At 52.2% G+C, this 23,978-nt stretch overlaps 1 protein-coding gene across 1 annotated transcript in view; it reads left to right on the top strand.

Moving 5' to 3' along the window:
• The first annotated feature begins 373 nt into the window (after positions 1-373).
• SMAD6 (SMAD family member 6) overlaps positions 374-23,978 on the top strand; it is a 40,953-nt gene continuing 17,348 nt past the window's right edge. Inside the window, exons 1-3 of the mRNA XM_064669264.1 lie at positions 374-2,016; positions 4,689-4,745; positions 6,466-6,543. Coding sequence (XP_064525334.1) covers positions 1,272-2,016; positions 4,689-4,745; positions 6,466-6,543 — 880 coding nt within the window. The 5' untranslated portion in view covers positions 374-1,271. The remainder of the gene's footprint in view (positions 2,017-4,688; positions 4,746-6,465; positions 6,544-23,978) is intronic.

Below are 23,978 nucleotides of genomic sequence, written 5' to 3' on the forward strand. Positions count from 1 at the left end.
GGCGGGGGCGTGTCCGGCGGGGGGGGGGGAACGAGCCGTGAGCGCCATTAACCCCCGCCGCGCCGTGACCTATTTTCCCCCGTCACATTCCCGCCCGCCGCCGCCGCCGCCGCATCCCCGCGGGGCTGCGCTCGGGAGGCGCCCGGGGAGCGGCGGGCGCGGGCGGGCGCGCGGGCGCGTTGCGGGGGTGGGCGCGCGGGGCGGCGGGCGCTGCCGCGGGGCGCGCGGTGCCTTTAAGGCGCGGCGGGGCCGGGGCGGGGCGCGCGCGGGGCCGGTGGCGCTCGGGGCCGCCGCGCTGTCTAGACTGGCACATGATGGGGCGGCAGCCAATGGCGGCGCCGCTCGCGAGGGGGCCCCGCGCGCGCGCCCCGGCCACACAAAAGCCGGCGAGGGGCGGGCGGGCGCGAGCGGGCGGCGGCGGCCCCGGGAGCCGCGCACGGACCCGCCGGGCCGGGGCCGCGCCCTGCGATGCGGACGAGGGACGCGCTGACACCGGGCTGTTCTGCTGCTGCTGCTGCTGCTGCTGATTCTTCGCGTGTCTGATTTATTTCTTCGGGTGTATTTCCTCCCCCCCTTTTTTTTTTTTTAATTTTTTCGCTATTATTTTTTGCCTTTTTTTTTCCACTATTTTTTTACTATTTCTTTACTAATTTTTTTTATTTCTTTGCTATTTTTTTTAGTCTTCTTAAATTTTTTTTTTTACTATTTTTGCCTTCCTGTTTTCTTCCTAATTTTCTTCCCACTTTCTTCCTATTTTCTATTTTTCCTTCCTATTTTTCTTCCCGTTTTTTTCCTCCTAGTTTGATTTTTTCTTTTACTTTTTTTTTTTTCCCAATTTTTTCTATATATTTTTTTTTCTTTTTAACTATTTTTGGCCGAAGGGGGAAAAACCCCGGCGCCCGGCAGCACCCACACCCCGCGACCTCGTACGGTGGAGCGGCCGCGGGGTTGCCCCGGGCTCCCCCCGGCCGCCGCCGCCGCTCCCCGCCCGGCCCGGCGTTGGCAGCCGATGTAGGGCACGGCGCGGCGCGCCCGAGCCCCAGCGCCGCCACGGGAGCGGCCCCCGCGGCGCCGTCTATGCCCGCGCCGCCCCGCCGCCCCCCCCATGGTGCGCTCCGAGAGCCGCTGGGCAGCGCCGCGGGGACTCCGGGCTGCGCCGGGGCTGCCATGAGATAGAGCCGGCGGCGGAGCGAGGAGCCCCGCGGAGGAGGGCGCGGGGCGGGGGGGAAGCGGCGGAGAGCGACGCGACCCCCCGGCCGCCCGCGGGTCGTATGTTCAGGTCCAAACGCTCAGGGCTGGTGCGGCGACTTTGGAGGAGCCGCGTCATTCCGGACAGGGACGGCGGAGATGGGAGCGCCAGGAGCTCGGGCCACCACGACCTCGGAGCCGGCGGGAGCTGCAAGATCGCGGAGAGGAGCCCCTCGGTAGCGCGCTCGCTGCTGCTGCGGGAGGCGGAGGAGCGGGGCGAGGCGGCGCCGCGCGGGGACCCCATGGCGGAGCGGCGCGGGGCCCGGCTCCGCAACCCCGCCGGGGCCCCGGAGAGCGACGGCCGGACCGTGACCTGCTGCGTGTTCTCGGAGCGAGAGCCGGGCGGCCCCCAGCCACCCCCCGCCGCCGCCGCCGCCCCCTCCGGCCCCGACGGCGCGGCCGACGGCGGCTCCCCGGAGCGGCGGGGCCGGGAGGCGCGGGCGCGGCTCCTGCTGCTGGAGCAGGAGCTGAAGGCCGTCACCTACTCGCTGCTGAAGCGGCTGAAGGAGCGCTCGCTGGACAGCCTGCTGGAGGCGGTGGAGTCCCGCGGGGGGATGCCCGGAGGCTGCGTCCTGGTGGCCCGCACCGAGGTGCGCCTGGGGGGCCTGGCGGCGCCCCCGCACCTCCTCCTGGGCAAGCTGTTCCGCTGGCCCGACCTGCAGCACCCCGCCGAGCTGAAGCCCCTCTGCGAGTGCCAGAGCTTCGGCGTCGCCGACGGACCCACCGTCTGCTGCAACCCCTACCACTTCAGCCGCCTCTGTGGGCCAGGTGAGCGGCGGCGAGTTGGGTTTACCCCCCGAAAACACCCACCGATTTGGGGGTTCGGGGCTTCTGGGCCCTTCCTGGGCTTATCTGAAGCCTCGTGGATCGGCGCTGCCCCGGCCCCGCGGGATGCCCGGGGGGAGATGCGCCTGGCGCGGGGTCCCCGCCGGGCATCCCCCGCTCCCCTGCCGCCAGCGGTTCCAGCTGTGCGTAAAAAGCTCTTTCTCTTTTTATTTCCTTTTTTTTTTTTTTCCCTTCCCGCGGAGTTTCCCCGCGCTCTGGGAGCCGGAGGGGCGATAATCGGCGGCTCCATCCCGCTGGCGCCAGCCTGGCTCGCCCGTATCGGAGCCGGGCGGTCACCGCCGCCGGCTTAAAGCCGCAGGACCCGCCGGGCGCCTCGGGGGGGCTGCGGGGATGCCCCCGCCGCGGGGATCCCCCAACCCGCGGGGGAACCAGGGCTCCTGCATTTCTCGGGGGTTTCTCGTTTTTTTTTTTTTTTTTAGCGTAGGCAGATTGTGAGCGTTTTCAAGGAGCGCGTTTGGTTTTCTCGAGGGTTTTGTGTTTCTCCCAGCAGCGCACGATGGGAGTTTCCATGTGAGCTGGGAGCAGTTAAATGGAGCAGAGGCGTGCTCACGGTTGAGGTGCAGAAATCGAAGTGATACTTACAGGGCTGGACTAAAACTCTGCGACAAAACTGGACAGTTGGATTCGTGCTGACAGAGGGTAGCATTGAGTGGGATCTTAGGAAGAAAGTCTTCCCTGTGAGGGTGGGGAGGCCCTGGCACAGGTTGCCCAGAGAAGCTGTGGCTGCCCCATCCCTGGAAGAGTCCAAGGCCAGGTTGGATGGAGCTTGGAGCAACCTGGGCTAATGGAAGGTGTCCCTGCCCATGGCAGGGGGTTGAACGAGATGATCTTTAAGGTCCCTTCCAACCCTAACCCAAACCGCTCTGATGCTGATGGTCCCTTTTTTTTGGCAAGAACTTGGATTTTCTGTCTTATTTTGCAATCTGGGCTCCCGCCTCACTTTGTGCTTTGCATCATTTCTTTCAAAGAAACTTCTCTGCTGGGCGTGCTTCCCCCGAAGGTCGCTAGAGGCTGGAGGCAGCTTTTTTACTCCAGTTGGATTAGAGTTGCGTTTGTAAGAACGGGGCGTTTATTTTAGAAACGAGCGAAGTTTCCCAGTGACTTTGCTGCAGCCGCGGTGGTTTTCCCAGCCGTGTGCGGCTGCCAGCCCTGTGCTGGGAGTAGTAGAAAGCAGAGCTGTTATCAAGCGGCCCCTTATCGCTTTGATAATGGGTGACTGTGCCAGGCCCCACCCGCGCCGGCTGGGCGCTGGTGGCAGGAGCCAAGAAAAGGCCCTGATGCCCTTTTCCACAAGTGGCTCCCTGCAGGGATCATCCGCGCTCGTGTTTCCCACCCGGTTTACTGTGGGGTGACGTGTCTGGGGGGTGTGAAGGCAGCGAGGTGCTCTGAAGAAGGCCCCCGTGGCAGCAGCTGGGACCAGCACGGCACAGGTCGGGCTGTTACATCCACATGGGGACTGTGGCACCATTATTTTTTATTTTTGAGACTCTTAAGCCCCCTGTGAGAAGAGCATCCTGCTCCCTTAGGGGAGATGGGGAACCTTTCCTTACAAGCAGTAGATGACCCCAAAGCCATCCCGTGGGGGACGCTGAGGTTCTCTTTGAACTCACCCAAGCTGAGCTGCAGTTGTTGGCCGAGTGCTTTCAGAGCAGGGTGGGAGCTGAGGAGCACACTCGTGTTTTGGGTGTCTGGGGTTAATGTGTTGCCACTGATTTTCAGTACAGTTTCTTACTGAAGTCGGTGCCTGCTCAGTGTTGGTGCCATGGCTTAGCCCAGCTGGCTGCACACTCAGTTTTGCCAAGTTATAATTCAAGAAACAGATCATTGTCATACTGTGGAAAAGAAAAAAAAACCTAATGAGGACATGGAGTAATGAAGGGCCTTCATCAGCCTTTTGCATGGTCTTGACCCTTACAAGGACAGCAAGAGCCAGTTGAATGACCTGATTCAGCAAAGCACTTCTGAGGACTTGCTGAACTTGGAGCACATGACTGCTGCAGTCCTGCTGCCTAAAGCTGAGCGTGTGCTCAGGAGCTTTGTGGGATGGAGGTGGGGGTGAGCAGGATCATGGATCTGCTGCTGAGCCACTTGTGTGCCGAGGGCTTTATTGGGAGGAACCAGAATTTGGTGGCTTATTGGCTGAAGCCAGCCTGGCTCTGGTGTCAGCCTTCAGGGGCCAAGAGAGGAGCATCTTTTCATCACCCAGCACCCTCTTTCAGTAGTTGTGTGTTTGGGGAGCTCTTGTTAAGTCCATGTGTGTTGGAGCCATGGTTGGAAGGTTGTCTCCCAAGGCAGTTGATGGAAACCTTGTTCTTTGGGAAGCACCATCATGATTTGTGTGGTTCAGACTGGGTGTCCAGGCATGGATATGGGACAGGGGTGTAGGGGACACTTGCAGTGTTTTCAGTAGTAAGGCCCAGTTTGAATGGTCAAGGTGGAACCCCCCCATTCCTCAAAAATTGGGAAAACTCTTGGTCTCCGGTTGCTTCCAAGTGGTTTTTTTAACCTTGGGAGAGTTCCTACCCCAGAAGAGAAAGTGGGAGGGTTTGTTGATAAACTGAACACAGCACTAACCTACAGTTTTGTTTTTCCAGAGTCTCCACCACCTCCCTACTCTCGGCTGTCTCCTAATGATGAGCAAAAGCCACTGGGTACGTGTTTTCCCTCTTTTGATGTCCCGAGAACTCTTTCATGGTGCAGTCCCGGTGTTGGTTCTGAGACAGCCCTCCCTGGCACGTCAGGCAAAAGCCAACAAGTTGGGATTTTATGGCTCCTCATTATTTCTGAGCAAGCATCACCTGACAGGCTTTAAGAAGTAAATGGATGTCAGTTTATCCTCCCAAATTACCATGTAGACACATGCATATTTTCCAAAATAATATGAAGCTCTATTTTTAATGAAGGCGTAATGAAAGGTTACCAGACGTCATGTTTTGTCTGCGTGTGTAATCTGTGGGATGATGGAGCAGAGGGGGAGTGGGAGCTCCTGGGTGCCATTTCCATAAAGTCCTGGCTGCTCTGCACCTTGGAGGAACCAGCTCTTACCTTTCCTCTGCTCATTACAATGAGATGTAAAGCCTTTGAAACTCAGCACCGTGTAATTTCTGAGTGGGGTATGACTTTTCCTGGTGAATTGTGGGAGGTTTTCAAAGCACAGGTAGTGAAAGTGGCTGGGGTGGGTACCTGGGCACAGAGTGAAGGGTGCTGGGGAGCCTGGCAGCCTTGGATCCTGGTCCTGTGTGCTGGACGTTGGCTTGGAGATGTTTCAAGTTGGCATCACCGCATCCTGCCCATCTTTCTCAGTGCCTGCTTCTTGCTCAGTTAAATGGGAAGCAAAGATGTGGGAAAGAAGGGAGTAATGCCCTGTCCCATGTGGGTTTTTTGCTGGGATCAGTGCAGCTGTGGGATTTTTCCCTTCATCTGTGGCCGGTGCCTCTGACTCCTGGGCGTAGTGACCCAGGTGAGCCACTCTTGCTCCCCATCAGGGAGGAGGCAGACAGGGTTTGGCAGGGTGATAGGAATGGGACAGTGTTCCTGCCTGTCCCACCCAGCCCCGAGGGAAGGCGGGAGCTGTCCTGTGCCAAAGGTGAGTCCCTGCCCTGGCGTCTCCCTGCGGTGCAGCCGCATGGGCACCGTGCCTGTCGGAGGGACTGGTGCCTTCATCACCACAGGGCCGTGACCTGGGTGTCCTGCAAAGCCAAACTGGCTGCTTGTGGGATTTTTTTTTTCCTATTTTTGTTAGGTGTGGAGGCAGAAAAAAAAAAAAAGGAGTTGTCCCTCCCTGCGCTCCCCCTTCCAAGTTAATTCCCTTTGGAAACTGCTTGTGCTGCAGGGAGAGATGATAGTGGGCAGCACGTGACTTTATTAAAACAACAGCCAGGGATTGAAATTTGCTTCACTGGCTTGTTTGATTGGAAAAATAATAGTTAATCTGTGAGCAAACAGTTGAGCACTTAATTAGAGGGGTGTAAGCAAGAGAGAATAACAAAGACTCTTAACTTGTTAAAACAAAGTTTCCTTCGCTTCAGCAAAGAGGAAGGAAGGAAGGAAGCAAGAATAAACAGCTTCAAGAATTTTAATGGTGATAATTAAGTATAGTAACTCTGACTTGTTTAGAGGCTTAATGTAACTTTATCCAGTAAGCACCAAGTTCCTACTTGTTTGATCAACTTAACTGGAGTTATTTTTGTGGTGGAGGCAGTTCAGAGTTTGCATTTGCGTGGTGGAGCTACAAAGTTAATCGTTGCTTTCTGGCTCGGTGGAGAGTTTCTCTCTGGGAGGTGGTGGGAAGCTGGAGAGCCACTGGTGCTCATGTAGCCCTGGCAAACACAGGAGGACTAAAAGTGCTTTTTTTTTTTTTTTTTTTTTCAGATCTATCAGATTCCACGTTGTCTTACACTGAAACAGAGGCTACAAACTCGCCCAACGTCACGCCCGGAGATTTCTCAGGTTGGCAGATGTTTGCGCGTTCCCGCCCGTGTTGTCTGAGCTGGGAGCTGGGGCAGCACAGCAGGAGGGTGTGGGGGGTATGGTCCTGCTGTTGGTTTTGTGGTCTTGGTGTGAAAGGGAGGGAGAAGAGAGCAGTTACTTGAGTTGGTTGGTCAGAGACACCAGCGCTCTGCGGGTTGTGATAAGGTGCCGTTCGTGGGACAAGCGGGGACGTTTGGGAAGTGGCCACGTGTGTCCTTTGTGGAAGCCACCTGGGCCTCTCCCAGGCTGCAGGGCCATGGGCTGCTGTGGGGTGGGGCTGTACACCCTCCTTATTTCCATGGCAGGAGCAGTGAGGCCATTCCAAATGATGCTGCCTTGTGATGGTTCTTGCCGAGTCCGTCCGGCTTGTGTTACCTGCTGGGCCCTGGCCCCGCGGTGCAATCCCTGCTTTCATGAGCAGGCTCCCAGCTATGGTGCCATTGAAGCTCTTGAACAAAGCTTGGCTTAATTAGGTCCTGGTTTTTGCTCTGCCCCACCCCTGCAACCGTTCATTCATTTAATGGGGCTCTGTGAGGCCTGGGGTGGTTTTACTTGACAGCAGGTAGAGTTGGGGCTTTCCTTGGCTCCACGTTGGGCTCTGGCTGCAGTGATGGTTCCACATCTTTCTCCTTGGTGTCTCATCCCAGGCAGGGGGCTGACCATGTAGGAGACAGGAGGGGCCCGTCTACAGGATGAGGTTTAATTTCTTTGGCTGGTTGATGGTCTGAGAGCTGAGATGAAGGAAGACAAAGCTTGGTCCTGGTGGGGCCCCACATGCCTCCTTCAGCAACTGTGGTGGGGTAGGATTGGGCACCTCGGTGCCCAATTGCCAGATTGCTGATCAGATGGATTGAATTTGCTGCTCTCTCTGGGGATGGTGGAAGTTGTTGGTGGTGGAGGGGACCACTGGGGCACTGGTCCCTTAGCTGTGGCTTTTCTCTTGGTGTTCTCCACCTGCAAGAGCTTGTGGACAGTTTGTTGAGACCTGCACCTTCCTTCCTTGGGACGTTCAGGCCGATCCCGACTCTGCAGCTCTCCAGAGAGCGTTCAGGCAGCAGTGCCGTGGCGTGGTGGCACATTTCCCTCCGGGGATTTTCCCTTCTCCTTCTCCTTTAAGGTCCTCCAGCCGTGGTGGGCCGGCGGTGCTGCCGCGTGCCGGATCCAGCCGTGCCGCCCGCCCGGCTTTTGTTGTGCTGCCAAGTGTCCATAGCAGGGGAACAATTGATAGCCAGGCCTTGGATCGTTCGGGCCTGTGCCGTAATAAATGTGTGTTTGCAATTCCTAACAAACATTCCCGGGGCTGGAAGCGCGTCCGTAAAGGCTCCCCGTGCCCGTGGCTTTTATCGGAACGTGATAATTGTCGTTAATTAGAGCGGCCGGGTTGGAGAACGGGGGGTTCCTGAGCATGGAATGGCTCAGCTTCTCTCACGGCCGAGTCTTTATGGGACATCTGGTGGGTTTTCTGGAATAGAGGAGGGATTTTTAACTTTTCCTTGAACAATATAATGATAACATGTGACTGAGATTGTATGAAATCGGATCCCTCTGCTCCCCCTGTGCCGTTTCCAGTGGTGTAACTTTTAATAAGAGTCTGGGGCTGGGTGATTTATTTTTCCCCAGTGCTCACGACTGCTGAAAGAGGATAAGAGCTCTGCTGAATTAACCCATACGTGTCATCGTAGGGAGGTAAAAGGGAAAAACCCACTTAGGCTCCAGTCTACCTGCCACATTTCAGTTTGTTTATTCTCCATTTCAACTTATTTAATAGGTCTGCTTGAAGTGTAGGTCTGTGGAAATGGTACACAAAGCACGTGGTCTTCCCTTCCTCCTCTCGTGTACCAAAGGAGCTCGGTGTGCATTTAACTCCTCTTCCAAAAATAAGTACCTTTTGGATCTTGCATCAAGCCACTACTATTTATTGCTCCAGCTTTGATCATCAAAAAGGCTTTTCCTACTAAAACCACAAAATTCAATTTTGGATAACAAAGAGAACCATTCTTCTTCTGTTGGTCCTTTACTTGATGAACTTCTAAACAGGAAGTTTTACCATGAAGGCAAAAGATGATCTCTGTCATATGTAGAAATTTTATGAAAAAAACCAAACTCTTTTTGAAGTAGAACCTTTCATGGTCATAATAACACTTTTAAGAGGAAAAGTCTTCAGTGAACTAGCAGGCTTGCTATGAAATTCTGAGGAACAGCCAGTGCTAACTGGAAGCACAGGTTGTGGACAGTTGGGTGGATGTGACCTGTGTGGTGACCTGGATCTATGGATGATACCCCAGAGCCCTCTTCATCTGAGCTTCAGAGTATTTGGGTCATGAAATGAAGTTGTCTGTTCAAGGATCAGTGTCCAGCCGCAGCATTTCCCTTGGATTAGGGATGCTCCTGTTTCCTGAGTGAGGTGCAGTGGCTTGGGAAGATCTGGGTTGCTGGGAAAAGGCACTTGGAGGTGTCTGACCCCGAAGTTTCCATCTCCTGAGCTCAAGCAGTGTCACATTCAGGCCCGTGAGAGTACAAAGAGGGGCTCCAGCTTTCCCTCATTAGATTTATTTCTGCCTGGGGAGCAGAGCTGAAGGAAACCTGCTGTTTTGGGGGTTGTATTCCTAACCCAAGTGGTTCCCTGTGCCTGTCCCCCAGGAGCTGGCAGACCCATGGCCCGTTTTGGCGTCCCCGCGGCTCCCAGCCGGAGCCGGGGAAATACCAGGGAAAGGGCAAAATCCAGCAAGGCAGGAACAAAAGCTCAGCCTCGTGACTCATAATTGGTGGAACATTTGTAGTAATTTTTTTTTTTTTTCCCTTCCCCTCAGACTTGGCTCCTCCAGCACATGCCAAGAAGCTGCTGTACCCGTTAGACTTGCCAGGCTTGTAGAGGGATGTGCTGCTGCTGCGGGAACTGGTTTGGGATGGTGGGGACGTGCTGGAGCAGATGTTGTGGGCTTTGGGATTGCCTGCCTTCCCCTCAGTCCCACGGGGCTGTCCCTCACCATCCCTGGGAAGGACCCTCTCTTAAACACCATGGAATAGCCCCTCTCCTCTTGCACAGCACCTGGAAAAGCCCCATGAATTCCTGCCAGCAGCCACCAGAGTTCTTGGTAGCAATGGCATTAAATTCTGGAAGTCCCAAGGACTGTGCAAGAGGGGAAGGGTTGAGCACAGGTAGGAGGGCAAAAGGTGGTCTTGCAGCTCAGGATCCTCCTGCAGGTCTCTGTCCTGCCTTGGCCATCACCAGGGAAGGTGCTGGTTTATTTTTTCCAAAAATACTATTATTTTTTTTTCCTAAACTTTGAAGTCATTTCACTTCCCCTGTGCTAAAACTCTGCTGGTGAACCCATTTATAGCTGAAAATGTGCATCCAAAAGAAGAAAGGACGAGTTGGTTTGTTGGAGGAGGAATGAATTCTCTCCACATTCCGAAGCTGTGGGAAGTTATTTCCCACCTGAAAGTGGAAGCACAGGTTGAGTCTATTCCCAGCAGCTCTGCTGAGGTCCAGAGGATGATGTGGCAATGAGCTCTGCTTGGTGGCTTTAGTCTGATGCTGGTGGAGGATAATTGGGAATTAACAGAGAGAAGAAATCGAGTTACAGAATATTCTGAGTTGGAAGGGACCCACAAGGATCATAGAGTCCAACTCTTAAGTGAATTGTAAACAAAGAGACTGAATGGGCTGGAACTTATTGAAATTATTTCTGATTTTTTTTTTTTTCAAGGCCTGGGAAGATGGAGGTTTTACAGGGCAGTGGTGGGATTGGGGGTGTTGGATTTGGGAAGCAGGGTACCTCCAGAGGGAGGAAGAAGGCAGGAACATGCCTGTCCATCCCAGCTGGTGACTCAGCCCTGCTGAAGTGATGCCACGGCTCCAAGCGAGAGCCAGAGGGTTTTTTCTGCTTCCAGCAATATTTAGGATGAACTTAAGGAGGCATATTTTAAAACCCACTGAATGGAGAAAGTGAACGTCTCTCTTCCTCTTCCCCCCCCAGAAATAACAGGCTGCAGGATTTATGCTACCAAGGAAATTTATGAAGATCCTGTGTGTTGGGAGTAGGAAAAAAAAAAAAGCCTATTAAATATGTCAGGCGGATACGTGTGGCAACTGGGCAAACAGGGCCCTTTCCGGCCTGGGGAGAGATGGTGGAACTACCTGGGAGGAGGAAAAAAAAGAGATTTTTCTCATTAATAGGGCAGCAATTTCTTCTGGGGGGGGAAATGTTGGTTTTGTTACTTTTTGAGGATTGACTCTGTGTCCCACCGTGGGCTGGGAGCTGCAGGTTGGGTCTGACCCAGCAGCACCCTGGAGCCTTTTCAGCCTTTCTTCCTCCCATCCTGCAGAAACAGATCCATTAAAAAGCAGGCAGAACATCTCTGTGCATCCAGTTTAATCACAGACAGATGTTTATTTGGGCCAGTGATGGTTTTAGTTTCTTTTCTCTTTCATTTTTAACTGTAAGCTTGCTGGCTTGTCTAACCCTGTGCAGTCTAGAACAATCAGGGTTTGGCTAAAACTTCTCCTGGTCGGAGGAACGAGCCTGTTGCCAAGAGCTACTTCTTTGATGCAAAAAAATACATCCTGGAGGTGCTTTGTCAGATGTTTTTATATTAAACAGTTTTCCTCCATGATTTTAGTTTGCCAACGGGAAATAAAGGGCATCTATTTTTTCCAGAGTGCTTCAGAGAGTGTGGAGCCTTTGCCCATGTGGCCATGGATGGCCTTGGATGTTGGAATCCCTGTGAGAGAGGGTCCTTCTGGATGTTTGGGACAGCTTCAGAGCAATAACCTGCCTTCACTGTGGGTTTGGTCATGTGCTCCTGGCCCTGCTTGGGGCAGGCATCAAAGGTCGCTTCTCAAACCACAGGGTGAATCATGGAGTTAATCCCTGAAAGGGAAGGTGGGGAAGCTCTGGGAGACACATCCCTGGGCTTTCAGCGCTCTCCCTTTCAGAGGAGAGCAGGTGTGCTCTTTTATTCCACAACAAAGTTCTTCCTGGGTTGATGATAAATCCACTGGAGCCAGTGGATGTACAGGAGAGTGGAGGGTTTTTTATGCTCACCACAGGTGGCAGCTCCTGGACTTCAAACATTCCTTTTTTTTGGAGTAGAGGGGAAAGGGATCATTGATTCTGTAGCTGGGTGGGCTCCTTGTTGTGTCCAAAGGCTGTTAATGGCAGTGCTTCATCCATAAGTGAAGGAACCAGCAGGGAATATTCCACTTGGGTTCATGATAAGCACCTGAAGATGTTCTTCAGAGCACTGAGGCTGAGCAAGCATCAATTTAGGAAAAACCTTTCAAGAAGTTAAACAACTTGCCAGCTGAAGAAAAGCCCCCTGGATCAGGGCTGGAGGAGGAGGTATTTCCTCCACGGGGTTGTTTCTCCATTAAGACCCTGTGGGACAACTCAAACTGGGCCACCAAACCCAACAGCTGGAGCATTGGGTCAGTGGGAGCTTCCTCTTGTGCATGGCCATGCTTGGGTGGTGATACACCTTCATGGTGACTCCTGTGCCCAGTGTCCTGTCTGGAGAGGTGCCTGTGGCCCATCCATGCAGAGCAGGGGCCTCTGGAAGGAGGATGGAGTGTCAGCAGCTATAGGAGAGTTTCTGTTCATAAAAGATCTCCTGTGGGTGATGGGCTCCCAGTGCAAGGCTTTGGGCTCGAGATTAATGCAGAGCTGAGCGTGGGGAGGGGAAATGAATTTTGTGAAGGGTGAGGAACCCCTGTGGAATTTGCTGGAGATGGGAAGAGGTGGTTTGTGCTGGAGGTCTCCCGAGGAGGGAAATAAAGGTTGCTCTGAGGCAAGAAAGAGCATCAGCAGCAGCCTCCAAAAAGGTTGTCTTTCAGGAGGGAAGGTGTCTTCTGGACAGGGAGATGGAGAAATGTCCCTTTGTTATTGGTCATGTGAGGGCATTGCAAGAGAAGTGACTTTGTCCAGCACATTTTGTGTCAAGAAGGAGGATGGATGGGAGGGAGCTCCCAGAGCACCCTGTGCTCAACCAGGGCTGGTTGGTCCCAAGAAGCATCTTTAGTTGATGTTCTTCATCTGAGCTGGTGAAACAGTGGTGAAATCCCTCCTTCCCATGTGTTTTTCCTTGTGAGGGACCAGGGAGTCATGATGTTCCCAGGGTAGATGGGGCAGCTGCTGGAGAGTTGGGAATCGAGCCGAAATCTTCCCTGTCACCATCCATTGCTTCATGTGCCAAAACATCCTTCCCCTTGGATTATTATGATGGCTGATACTACTGTTAAACCATCCAACAGACAGCACTTGAAAAATGGGGATAATCAGAGCTGTCCCCAAAAAATTCTGGGCAATCAGAGCTGTCCCTTAAAAATGTGGACAATTGGAGCTGTCCCTAATCCAGAAGAAGGATGAAAAAAAGCAAAACCAGCTGCCAGAGCCTTGGGATCATCTGCCTGGAGCAGCACAGGCTGCCTGGTGCGCAAGGTGGGTGGAAGAAGGTTGGTCTTATCAATATTTGGCCCTGTGCCTAATGCAGGGATTAAAGCTGCTTTGCAGATGATCCCTCCCTATTTATTTATGTGTGGACACACAGCTCCCTGGCTCTGGAGGAGAATTTCCCGGGATGGAGCCAGGTGAGATGATGCCCTGAAGGGAAGGTTCCATGGGCAGTATCTGGGGAGCACTGCAGGCAATACAGTGAACTTCTCAGTGTATTTCTGCAGAGAAGGAGAGAGAGTTGCTTTTTCTCCCTCTCTCACCTGGAACTGGGATGGATTTTCACAGCTAGCCTGGATGTTTTCAACCTAGAAGTTCTTGGAGTAAGTACAACACCCAGATAAAATATGTTTTTGTCTGTGGTTCATTGAGTACTTATGATGTTTGGCCTTGAATCACAGAATAATCACATCCCTCACTTCTCCAAGCACCTAGGCATCACTCTTAAAAAAAGAAACATCAGGAAGTAAGCAAGTTACTTAAAAGTAAATTAGTTTAATCTCTGTAGCCAAAACATTACATTCTTGCACCCTATTAGGGGTTGGATAGGGCTTTCTAGGTAGTAAAAGTTCTTTTGATGTAGCTGGTTGTGTCCTTTAAGCAGCACAGATCCGATGGTAGGTCTTTGTTTGAACTCTCCTTTTTCTCTGTGCCTGTGTTTTGCTTTTTGAAGGGATTTGCTGAATACTGGACACAGTGTATTTATGACCTTTGAAAACGGCGAATGTTTTGAAGGAGGAATTTTGGCTTCTTCTAGGGGGGACCTGTAGAGAGAGGCTTGTGTTCACAGTCACAGTAATAGATTTTTTTGTGGCACTTTGATGAGTGAGAGGTGTTTATAGGCTTGATTCATAACTGAGTTACTAAGGTTTTCCACGGAAATAACTTATTAAATGTGTGGCGCTCCCCGAAACGATTGAAGTCTGGAGATTTGCTGTTCATCAAAGGCACCTCCTTTCCCGGCCTCCAATACCTAACTCAGCATTTTACCTCTGGAGGATGCTCAGATCCAAAAGGGGGGTGTGGTGTGGGAGCTCGAGCTGGGGTTTTTTAGTAAGAAATTTAAAAAAGAAAAAAAAGGCAAATTGGAAAGGAGGAGGTAAAAAAAAAACCCAAAAACCCTCAGGAAAAACATCCCCCGTCGTTCGGAGCCGCTGATGGTTAAACCTGGTTTTCTGGAACACTGCTTATTTGTGTGGATTTTACTTTGCTGCTCCACAGCCCAAAAGTACATCCCTTTACTGCTGCTGGCCGGGCTGCTGAGGGCTTTGAAGTGCCCCGAGCCCCTGGAACCGCAGGTTCAATTTACTGGCAAAGGAGACTCGGCTCTTTGTGCTTCCCAAGTGCCGGGATCGGCGGGGATTAGGCACGTGGCTGCCGTGGTTCCCAGCACTGCCGGCTGTCCCGCCGTGCCACGGGCTCTGGGAGGGAGGAGAGGAGTGTGCTGCTGCCTCCCTGGGCTCTGTGGGATCGAGGTGTTGGGTGGGATGGAGGAGGAGGAGGGTCATGGCCTCGTTGAGGTCCCACCTTGCTCACAGGTGATTGGGTTTGGGTGGTGCTCGTCCCAGCAGTGCTGTACTGCAGGTTTTTGAGATCAGACTGGTGTGGCATCAGTGCCATGGTCTAGTAACCAGGGTGGTAGTGGATCAAGGGTTGGACTTGATGATCTCAGAGGTCCCTTCCAACCCAGTTGATTCTATGATTCTGCTTGCTCTCCCTCCTGTTCTGTGCCTTACACCTGGTTGCTTCATTGAATCCTGAAATGGTTTGGGTTGGAAGGGACTTTAAAGCTCATCTCATTCCAACCCCCCTGCCATGTGCAGGGACACCTTCCACTCTCTCAGGTTGCTCCAACCTGGCCTTGATCGCTCCCAGGGCTGGGGCAGCCACAGTTTCTGTGGATAACCTCTGCCAGCGTCTCCCACCCTGTCACAAGTCCTTCTCCAGCTTCCTTATAAGCCCCAGAAAATGAGTGTTTAGCTGGGAAAGACCATCACTTCAGGGTCAGAGCACTCAGAGAGGGGAGGCTGATGGGAAGATGTGCAGCCCATCACCAGCACTGGAATCTGGGCTTTGGATGCTGAGAACTGTTGAATTCCTGTTTGGTTTTTTTTTCTTCTGTAAGAACAAAAACATTTCACATGGAAATGCCTGTCTTGGCTGACCTCTTGCAGAGCTGCTGACTGGTAATGGCCTTTGCAGCTCCTGGGGCTGGAGCAGGGATTAAACAGGCTCCAACCTTGAAGTGCTGGAGTTTGTTGCTGCCCCACCACCCCCTTCCCAGAGGTGCTTCTCCTTCAGTGAGAAGCTGAGCATCACTCTGGTTCCTCATCCTGGGCTTTGACTGTAGGAACATATGTGGGAGAACACCAGCAGCATCAGAGGATATAAATACAATTAAAGCAAAGCTCTCTTTTCCTGCCCCAGCATCTCCTCAGTTAGCCCTGCACCCCGTTTTTCCCCCTCTTTTTCCCCCTTTTTTTCTTGAAATACAAAAGAATTACCTTTGATACCCAGACCTGAATTCCCTCACACAATTCCTGCCTTTCTACAGGGATGCAGTCTTTGTCTGGGAACAAACAGGCTGTGATACTTCTCCGTGCACTTGGCATTTTGCATTTCAGGTTTTTAAAAGCCCACGGATGAAACCTTCCAAAAAGTCAAATTCCCAGCAGTGCAAATGAGAGGGATCTGTAGGGAGTTTGTTTTCCCCTTCACTGCAGTTTTTTGTTCCTGGGGGATGCAGGAGATCTTTCCTGATGGTACAAGGACCCCCTGCAGTGGGGCCCATGTGCTCCTGCCCTCCAGCATCCCCTGTCCCACTCCCAGTGTGGGACATCCAAAGCCATCCCTCCCTCCCTGAATGGGAATTCATGGAAGTGCCCTCATGGCACATTTGCTGTCCCAGCTGGACACTGATACTGGACCCACAGCAGCTTGGCCATCTCCCCTCCTGGGCTTGGAAGAGCTGCCCTCCCCTTCCTCTGCCCGTTTGGGTTTGGAGATGTTCCTCCTCCTCGGTGCTTGTGGCACCTCAGGAGGATCAGGCTGCCCTTTCCTCCAGGCTGGAGAAGTTGGAGACTTCATCCTGCTGTGGAGGCATCTCCTGGTGCCAGGATTGCCCGGGCAGGATCCCTCCCAGCCCTGCGGAAGGGTGGGAGACACCCTTGCATTGGTTTTATCTCCGTATTCCATTAGCAGGAGCAAAGCCCGCCAGCAGAAAGGCTATTTTTCAGCTCTTTCCATTTATTAAGGTCTCATTTGCTAAGATTTTTCCATTTGAGGAGCCAAAGAATGTTAAAGACTATAGGAAAAAAGTGCCAGCTGCTTTATGCTTTCACATCCAGTGATGCAAACCACTGTTGTCTGTTTGGTGAGGGAGAAAAGCCCCGTAGGTACCACGGGGGTTGTGGCACTTTGGGGTCTGGTTGGTGGGTGGGCAGGCCCTGGCACAGGTTGCCCAGAGAACCTGTGGCAGCCCCATCCCTGGAAGTGTTCAGGGCCAGGTTGGAACAGCCTGGGAGAGTGGAAGGTGTCCCTGCCCAGGGCAGGGGGTGGAAGGAGACGATCTTTTAGAGATGAGCTTTAAGGTCCCTTCAAACCCCAGCCGGGCTGTGATTCTCTGATAGAGCTGAGCTGTCTTCAGATTTATTCCACCTGTCTCCGGAGGCTCCTGGAGGGATGGACGTGCTGTTCAGAGCACATCACTTTCCTTTCCTTCCTTTCCTTTCTTCCCTCTGGCTCTGCAAAGCCTGGCCTGCCCGGGGGGAGCGCCCGGCTCTGGGCTCAGACAACGACGCGCTTGTGAGACCCCGCGCCGGGAAAAGGCAAGTTTGTCCACTGGGAAGAATGAGGCAGTTGATTCCTCTCCCCCTGCTGAGGCTGGGGGGGGTCTGGGAGCATCCCTGTCCTGCACAGGGAAGGCAAACAGGGGCAGTGGTGGCTGGGAACTCCCAGGGCTTTGCTTTTTCCCTTATTCCTGGATGGATGCTGTTGGCATCGCTCATTCTGGCTTCCCCCAAGCTCTGTGACAGACACAGTTGTTGTGCCCTGATTTTTTTCCCTGTTGTTTTTGTCTTTGTTGCTCTCTGAACACTCTTTGAGTTGTAGGTGACAATGAACTATATGTACTTTTTTTCCCATTTTTCTTAAAATCCAGAGAAACCAACATTTTTCCAAACCTGTGGAATTACACTGAGTAGCCCCTTTCCTTGTGCTGAAGATTTCTTTAGGGTCCAACCAATGCTTGGAAAAGGGAAATAAATATGTAGGGAAAGGTCTTTACACTAATTAAGTCTGAGCAATAAGCAAAGCCCAGGGGAAGGGCTGTACTGAAGTGTTAAGGACTCTTGGGAATGTCAGATGGACATGAGTGATGCTGGGTGGGCTGGTCCCAGAGCATCCTCCTGGGCCTGACTGGGCTAATGGTGCTCCCAGCTGGCATCCAGGGACCCATCTCGGTGCTGAGCTGTGTGTTGAGTTGTACAGTCTCTGTGTTGGGATTTTTGATGGAGTAGAACTGTTGTGACCCTTGTGGTGTTTGCAGGGTGTGTGACTTTGGCTGTCCTTGCCCATCAGAAAACAATGCTGTCACCCTGGGAGTGCTCAAGGCCAGGTTGGATGGAGCTCTGAGCAGCTTGATCTAGTGGAAGGTGTCCCTGTCCATGGCAGGGGGCTGGAATAAGACGGTCTGTAAGGTCCTTTCCAGCCCAAATCATTCCATGATTCTGGGATCCATCCCATCTCAACAGGCACTGGGCTTATGAGCAAAGCTTTGCCAAGTCTCGCAGCAAATAGTCACTGGTGCTTATAAAAAGCTCAGGCTCCAAGATTAGATCTGGTTGGGTTTGTCTGGTGCAACAGCTCAGTGCATCCAGCTGTGGAGAGAAGGAGCAGATGTGAAAACTGGGAATTTAATGTCTCAGACCCAAAGCCTCCCTATAAAATGTGTGTCTGCAGCTGCCATTGAGCCGTTCTGCCACGGGGCTGATAACAGTAAAACTGAATCCACCAGGTTTTCATTTTGGCCTCTGTTCTGGAGAACTCTTTCTCCTCTGAGATTTTATGAAGCCCTGAAACCAAGTGCTGAGGGGGACGAGGTGCCTGTGCCAGGGTGCAGGAGAATTCCTTGGGGGGGAGGCCAGGGCCCAGTTTCCCTCAAGTTGTCACAGGAATTGCTTTCTGAGATCTGCAAGAAAAAGAAAAAAACCCAACTGAACAAAAAAAACTCCAACAAAACTTTATGAATCGACCGGGAAGGCAGTAAAAATTAGTAGTAACAAGCTCATTTCAATAGAAATGGGTTTGCTGCTCTGCTGGCTGCCAACCATTTATGAGACTGGCTGGGTGCCGTGGGCAGGGTCCAGAGCGCCACATCCTTCCACCCTCCTGCTGCTGGAAACCATTTGTGACTTCAAAAAAATAAATAACCCTATTGTGGAGCCTGTTTTATGGTTGGGGCCTGAGTTGGGTGACAGCTCTGGAGTTGCAGACTTGGAGGGGGGGGCTTTCTCCTCTGTCTCAGGTGGGTTCCTGTGGGGTTTCCACGGTGCAGGTGAGGACACGGGGTGGGTGTTGTGTCCTTGGCATGTTTCCTCTGCCCTTGGAGCTGGTGCAGGGGGAAGAGTTGGGTCAGTGTGGCTGTTCCAGTGCAGGGGTGTTGCAGGGAGCGTTAGATGCTGTTGGGGTTGTGCCAGGAGAGGTTTAGGTTGGAAATTAGGGAAAAGTTCTTCCCCAGAAATGCTGTCAAGCTCTGGCACAGGCTGCCCAGGGCAGTGGTGGAGTCACCATCCCTGGAGGGATTTAAAAGCTGTGGGGACATGGGTCAGTGGTGGCCTTGGCAGCTCTGGGGGGACAGTTGGACTCTGGGGTCTCAGAGGGCTGTTCCCATCTGTACCATTCTGTGCTTGCTCATGTCTCGGGTGGGGCCATCCCAGCCCCACCAAAGCCCAGGGTTGTGCTCCAGTGAGCCTGGTGATGGCTTGTTTGGAGGACCAGACCCCAGAACAAACCCTTTTCTGCTGTGGCCCATCTTTGAATGTCATGAGAGTTTTCCAGCATGGGAATCCATTGACTTTTCCATTTGCACAGGGCTTATTTCAACACTTGCACAAAGGGATGGGCTGTGCTGGAAGCTGGTGTCCATCCTGCCCTTGACAGAGGCTCTGTCTCCATCACTCTGTCCATCTGAAGCTGGTGTCCATCCTGCCCTTGACAGAGGCTCTGTCCATCCCTGTGTCCATCTGAAGCTGTGCCAGGTGTTGGGACAGCTGCTGGTCTGCAGGCAGCATGTCACCACCATCCCATCCCGTGGGAGTGAGCGTGGCCCTTCTCACCCCATTGGCAGCACATCACATCTGTCTTCTCTTAGCCCAGCTGATTTATACCCAAACTTGAGTTTTTATACTCAAAACATTTACATCCATCTCCTGGAAAAAGGGAGAGAACCAGTTTCTGGAGTGCTGTGGGACACTCTGCTAAATCCACTTGCATGTGACTGTGGAAACTTCCCCCCACAGGAGAACAAGGAAATTCCTGTGTGAGTACAAAGTAAGGTAAAGATCCTATGAGCATGGGGAGCTGCTCTTCCCCCCATTGTTGAGCTATTTTAATGGAAGGGAAGTGTCAGCACAAGTATGTTCAAAAAAAAAAAAAAGTCACTAGACTTATAGACTAGGAGCACACTGGGCAGCTTCTTCAACTCTGAAACAAGAAAATTAGAGTTGCTCTTCATTTCCCAGTAATTACAGCCACATATTTTGAAATATCCGTGGTCTTTTCCATGTTGAATCGCCAGGACGGACCTTTCGAGCCGGATTGAATTCAGCTGTGCTTGAAAGGGTCGGTCATTTGAGACTTCCAACATTAAAGATCTTTGCAAATTAGTTTTGCTCTTTGCCATGCTGAATTTGTTTGTGTAGAAAACCTCAGTAGATCTGGTATGTGCCTGTCTTTGAAGGGCTCTGCATCAAAGGCTGCTGCGCCGGGTGTTTTATGTGCTGAGCTCCACGATCCGTGAGGCTTCGCGGGGAAGCATCAGATCCTGGCTTGGTTAAAACCTGCGGGAAGGAAAAGCTGAGCCGTGGCTTTTCAAAGCCACCAAGCAAACTGGATGCCCAGGGCTCATTCCTATAGGAAATTAGTGCTGGACTTGCATGTGCTGGTGTGTGTCATTGATACAGCCCTAAATGTGGTTCCCTCCCTGCCCCTTCCCTGCTTTGTGGGCGAGATGAGCCCATGGGTGATTTCCATGGCACTTGGAGTTTTAGGGATAGCTGGTCCCAGAAAATTCAGCTGAAATCTTGGCATTCAGAAGCCAACCACAAGAAATGCAGCTGGACTGTAGCAAGTATTCCAAAAAAAAGGTAAACAGCAAAAAGAATATTTCAAGCTTCCTGTTTCTTGGCTTGAAATGTATTTTTTTCCCGAAGTAGTTTAATCTCAGAAGGAAAAATGTGAAAACATGTCTGATGTTGGGGTGTTTTGCATGTTTGTAGCAGATCTGTCACCAAACAGGTTTTGTTGCCGTGGGGCAGGAAGCCCTTTCCCCTCCCACTCGGTGTATCCATGTGGATCCCAGTGTGGAACTGCTCAGCTTAAAATACAGAAACCGGTAAAACAAAGTAAAATAAAAGGTGCTAAGGGAAGGGTTGAAGGGCTGTCACCTCCCAGAGCCTTGTGCTGCCCACGAGAGGGGTTTTCAGTGCCCAGCACAAACCTGCTGCAGGTTCATGTGGGTGGGGAGCGTGTTGTCCACGTTCAAAGCAGCGGCTCCGTTCCCAGGGGTGCCTTTGGGCTGTGCCTGATGTGCTGATGGGAAGGGGCTGCCCTGGCCGGATGTATGTGATGGGATCAATCCAGGTTTAAATGAGGACAAACTAACCAGCACCAGCACATTGCTGGGAGCCAGCAGATAATCCCGGATCAGCCGTGGGCTGGATCGCTGCCGCTCCATCGCCGCCTTGCAGAAAACACTCGTTCCTCTCCTCTTCCCCCTTTTCTCCCTCTCATTGAGATTTCGACACAATATTATTTTAATCCTGGTTCTCTCGCCCCTCCTTCTCCCTCTCCCCTTCCCTGCAGGCTCTCAATGAGAACCAGCTGGCTTCCAAAGCGATTTCCCCTCGGAGCAGGAGCCAGCTGAGTGCGGGGGCCGGGCGAGGGCGAAGCTGGCACCGTGCGGGGCCGGGGCGGGCTCAGCCCCCGCGGCTCCGCTGCCTCCTGCCTCTCCACCAGCCTCCAAAATGCTTTTCCTCCTGGCTCTCTCCTCTTTGAACACTTGGGGTTTGTACTCTTGGGGTTTGGGGCTGATTTTGGGGCCGTCCCACCTCGGAGCGTCGCCTGTGAAGGATGTAGAGGGAGGACCAGAATGTGGGATGTGCCACGCAGCTTCCCAGCTTGCTGCCATGGCTTGGCCACCTCTGGGCATCACAGAGAAGTTTGTTAAAACATGATGCTTATTTGTTTCTTAAGATCTTTGGTGGGTCAGGCTGTGTTGGTGCAGATCCCTTGGTTTGAGTGTTTGGTGGGTGTTGAGCACAGGAAGCATCCACTGGGATTTTGAGTTGTGTTTTACCTTGTTCAAACACCTAGGAAGGTTTTAGGCATTCAGAGGATACTTTCAAGGCAGGCAAGTGAGTGAAGTTGGTTCAGGCATTAACAACTCACATGTGTCTGCTGCAGGAAGTACCAAAACTCCTCCTCACATCCATCCTTCAGTGCCCCAGGATGGTGGTGAGGTACCTGTGGGGGTTTATTGCCTTAACAGAGGGAAGGAGCATTTCCCCAGTGCCTGGGTGAGAGCAGCCACCTGAGGGAAGCAGCACAGGCTCATCTTGGAGCTTTTATTCCTTATTTCTCCTTTGAAGTTGCATGTAATGCCTTGCTCACATGAATAGCTGAAACAGTGTGTAGGGCACGTACCGTGCAGGCAGCAGAAATGGTTTTCCAAAGTGCTGTGTCCTTATCCCGGGTCAGGTGATGGTACAAGGGTGGGATTGTGTCTCCTGATGCTCTGGTGGGAGTGGTGCAGTTGTATACACTGGAGATTTGGTGGCCTCCACACTACAAAGGCATCAGTGAGTGTTGGATGCAGATACACTCCCAGACTGGAAGCATCAGCTCACCCTTGGATCCCTTGGATTGCTTCCCTGTGGTACAATTCAGCAGAACGTGATGTGGGGAGAGATTCTCAACAATTCAACATTACAGAGCTTCTGAAGCAGGATTTTTCTGAGCAGCTCAACCCAGCAGCTCTCTGAGGAAGGGGTGATGAGAGAACTCTTCCCTTCATGTGCCAGGATGCCCCTCTGCCCATCACCCCCTTCCCAAGGTGCCACCCAGCCCGGTGGCGTTCCCCCAGCAAGGGGGGAAATCAAGGCTGGGTGTTTGGAAAGGCAGTGGCTCGAGTGCTCCCAGAGCAGTGCCTCTCTGTTTGAGTGAGGTCGTGGGTGTTTATTTGAGGGAAGAGCAGCTCAGCCAAACATCCTGCTTTTAAACTCGGCTTTGCAGCCATCGGAAAGATGCCTGCAGCTATATTTGTGTGCAGCCTCCGACTGCTGCCCTTCCTAGCTTGTCTCTGGGCATGGATGGGATTTGCAGGGAGGGCTTAGGAACAGGCTCCCATGTCTTTGGGGTTTCTGCTGCATCGAAAGCTCTGATTTCCTTGTCTTTGCATTGGAGAACTGTAGCACGTCCATCAAGCTGTCCAGTGTCAGATAGAGAGCTGGGTGTCTTGCAGGGCTCTGAAAATCCCCCCTTCCTCAAATATATAAGCCCTGAGTTTTGAGACAAAATAAAAATCAGTGGGAGCTGCCAAATTCGGGGGGGGGAGTCTTGGTTTTGGGTCAAAACCGCTGAGGTTTTTCTCCCCCCTTGTTTCAGTCCTAAGCACAGCCTTGCCAGAAACTTGGCTCAACTCCCCCAGCAGAATTAGGGACATATTTATGTTTTGAGGTTTGTAAGGAAACCTGAAACCAGGTAAATTTGGCCAAAGGCAGGAGTGTGGGGCTGTGCTCTGCTCACCCTGACACCAGCCTGTTCTGCCAGGAGGAGCAGGGCAGGGATGTGCCTAAGGGAGGGGACAAGCAGGACTTATTTTTGTAGCCATCTTTCATAGCAACAGGGCTAAAATAGAGTTGTTGCTCTGCCTTCTACGTTGCACGTGGAAGGGAAACCCTTTTTGTGCTGAGCAGAGACCCAATGGTGGCTGGGATGGGTCCTCCTTCACAGAGTCCTTCCTGCTGCAAGAGAAGTTTGTGGCAGTTCTTATTTAAACAATTGATTCTGGAATAATGGACACATGAAAATGAATTGTAACTTGGCCATCTCCTGCACACCAAAGCTTTGTGCCTTTTCAGCCCCTGATTCCTCTAAATAGTTCGTTTAAACCTGTATCAACCTCTGGTTTTTGCAGAGCTGGGGCACTGTAGCTGTAAAAGACCATCATGATGAGGTCTCACTGACCTTCTCCAAGGCTTTGGGGAGTTGCTTTGTTTTTAGCAGCACTGGAGGGTGTTGCAGACATCCCTCAGTAGGTGTAGCTAAATGCCACCAATTACACATCAATTTTATGTCTGCAGGTGGAAGGATCCACTAATGTGTTTATATTCCCAGTCCATTTCCAGCTCCATTTCCTATCCAGAGTATTCCAGGAGGATGGCACGTTTGAATTCTCTTAATAGATGTTGCTTTTGCATGTAATTAAAGACCTGATCATTTTTGGGGTCATTTTGACAGTGTTTGGGAGCAGTTCTTGCACTTAGTCTTAGATTAATACAGATTTCCATGTCTGAGGTGTTCTTTTAGGGTATTAACTTCAGTCAGAGGGGAGAAAGAGCTACTTGCAGGGCACAATTCATCTTCTCTTTATGGAAAAGAGGTAAAGGAAGTCACAGAATCAACTAAGTTGGAAAAGACCTCTGAGATCATCAAATCCAACATTACCTTGTCTGCCAGACCACA

Source organism: Pseudopipra pipra, chromosome 12 (assembly GCF_036250125.1).
Source record: "Pseudopipra pipra isolate bDixPip1 chromosome 12, bDixPip1.hap1, whole genome shotgun sequence".
Classification (NCBI taxonomy): Eukaryota; Metazoa; Chordata; class Aves; order Passeriformes; family Pipridae; genus Pseudopipra; species Pseudopipra pipra.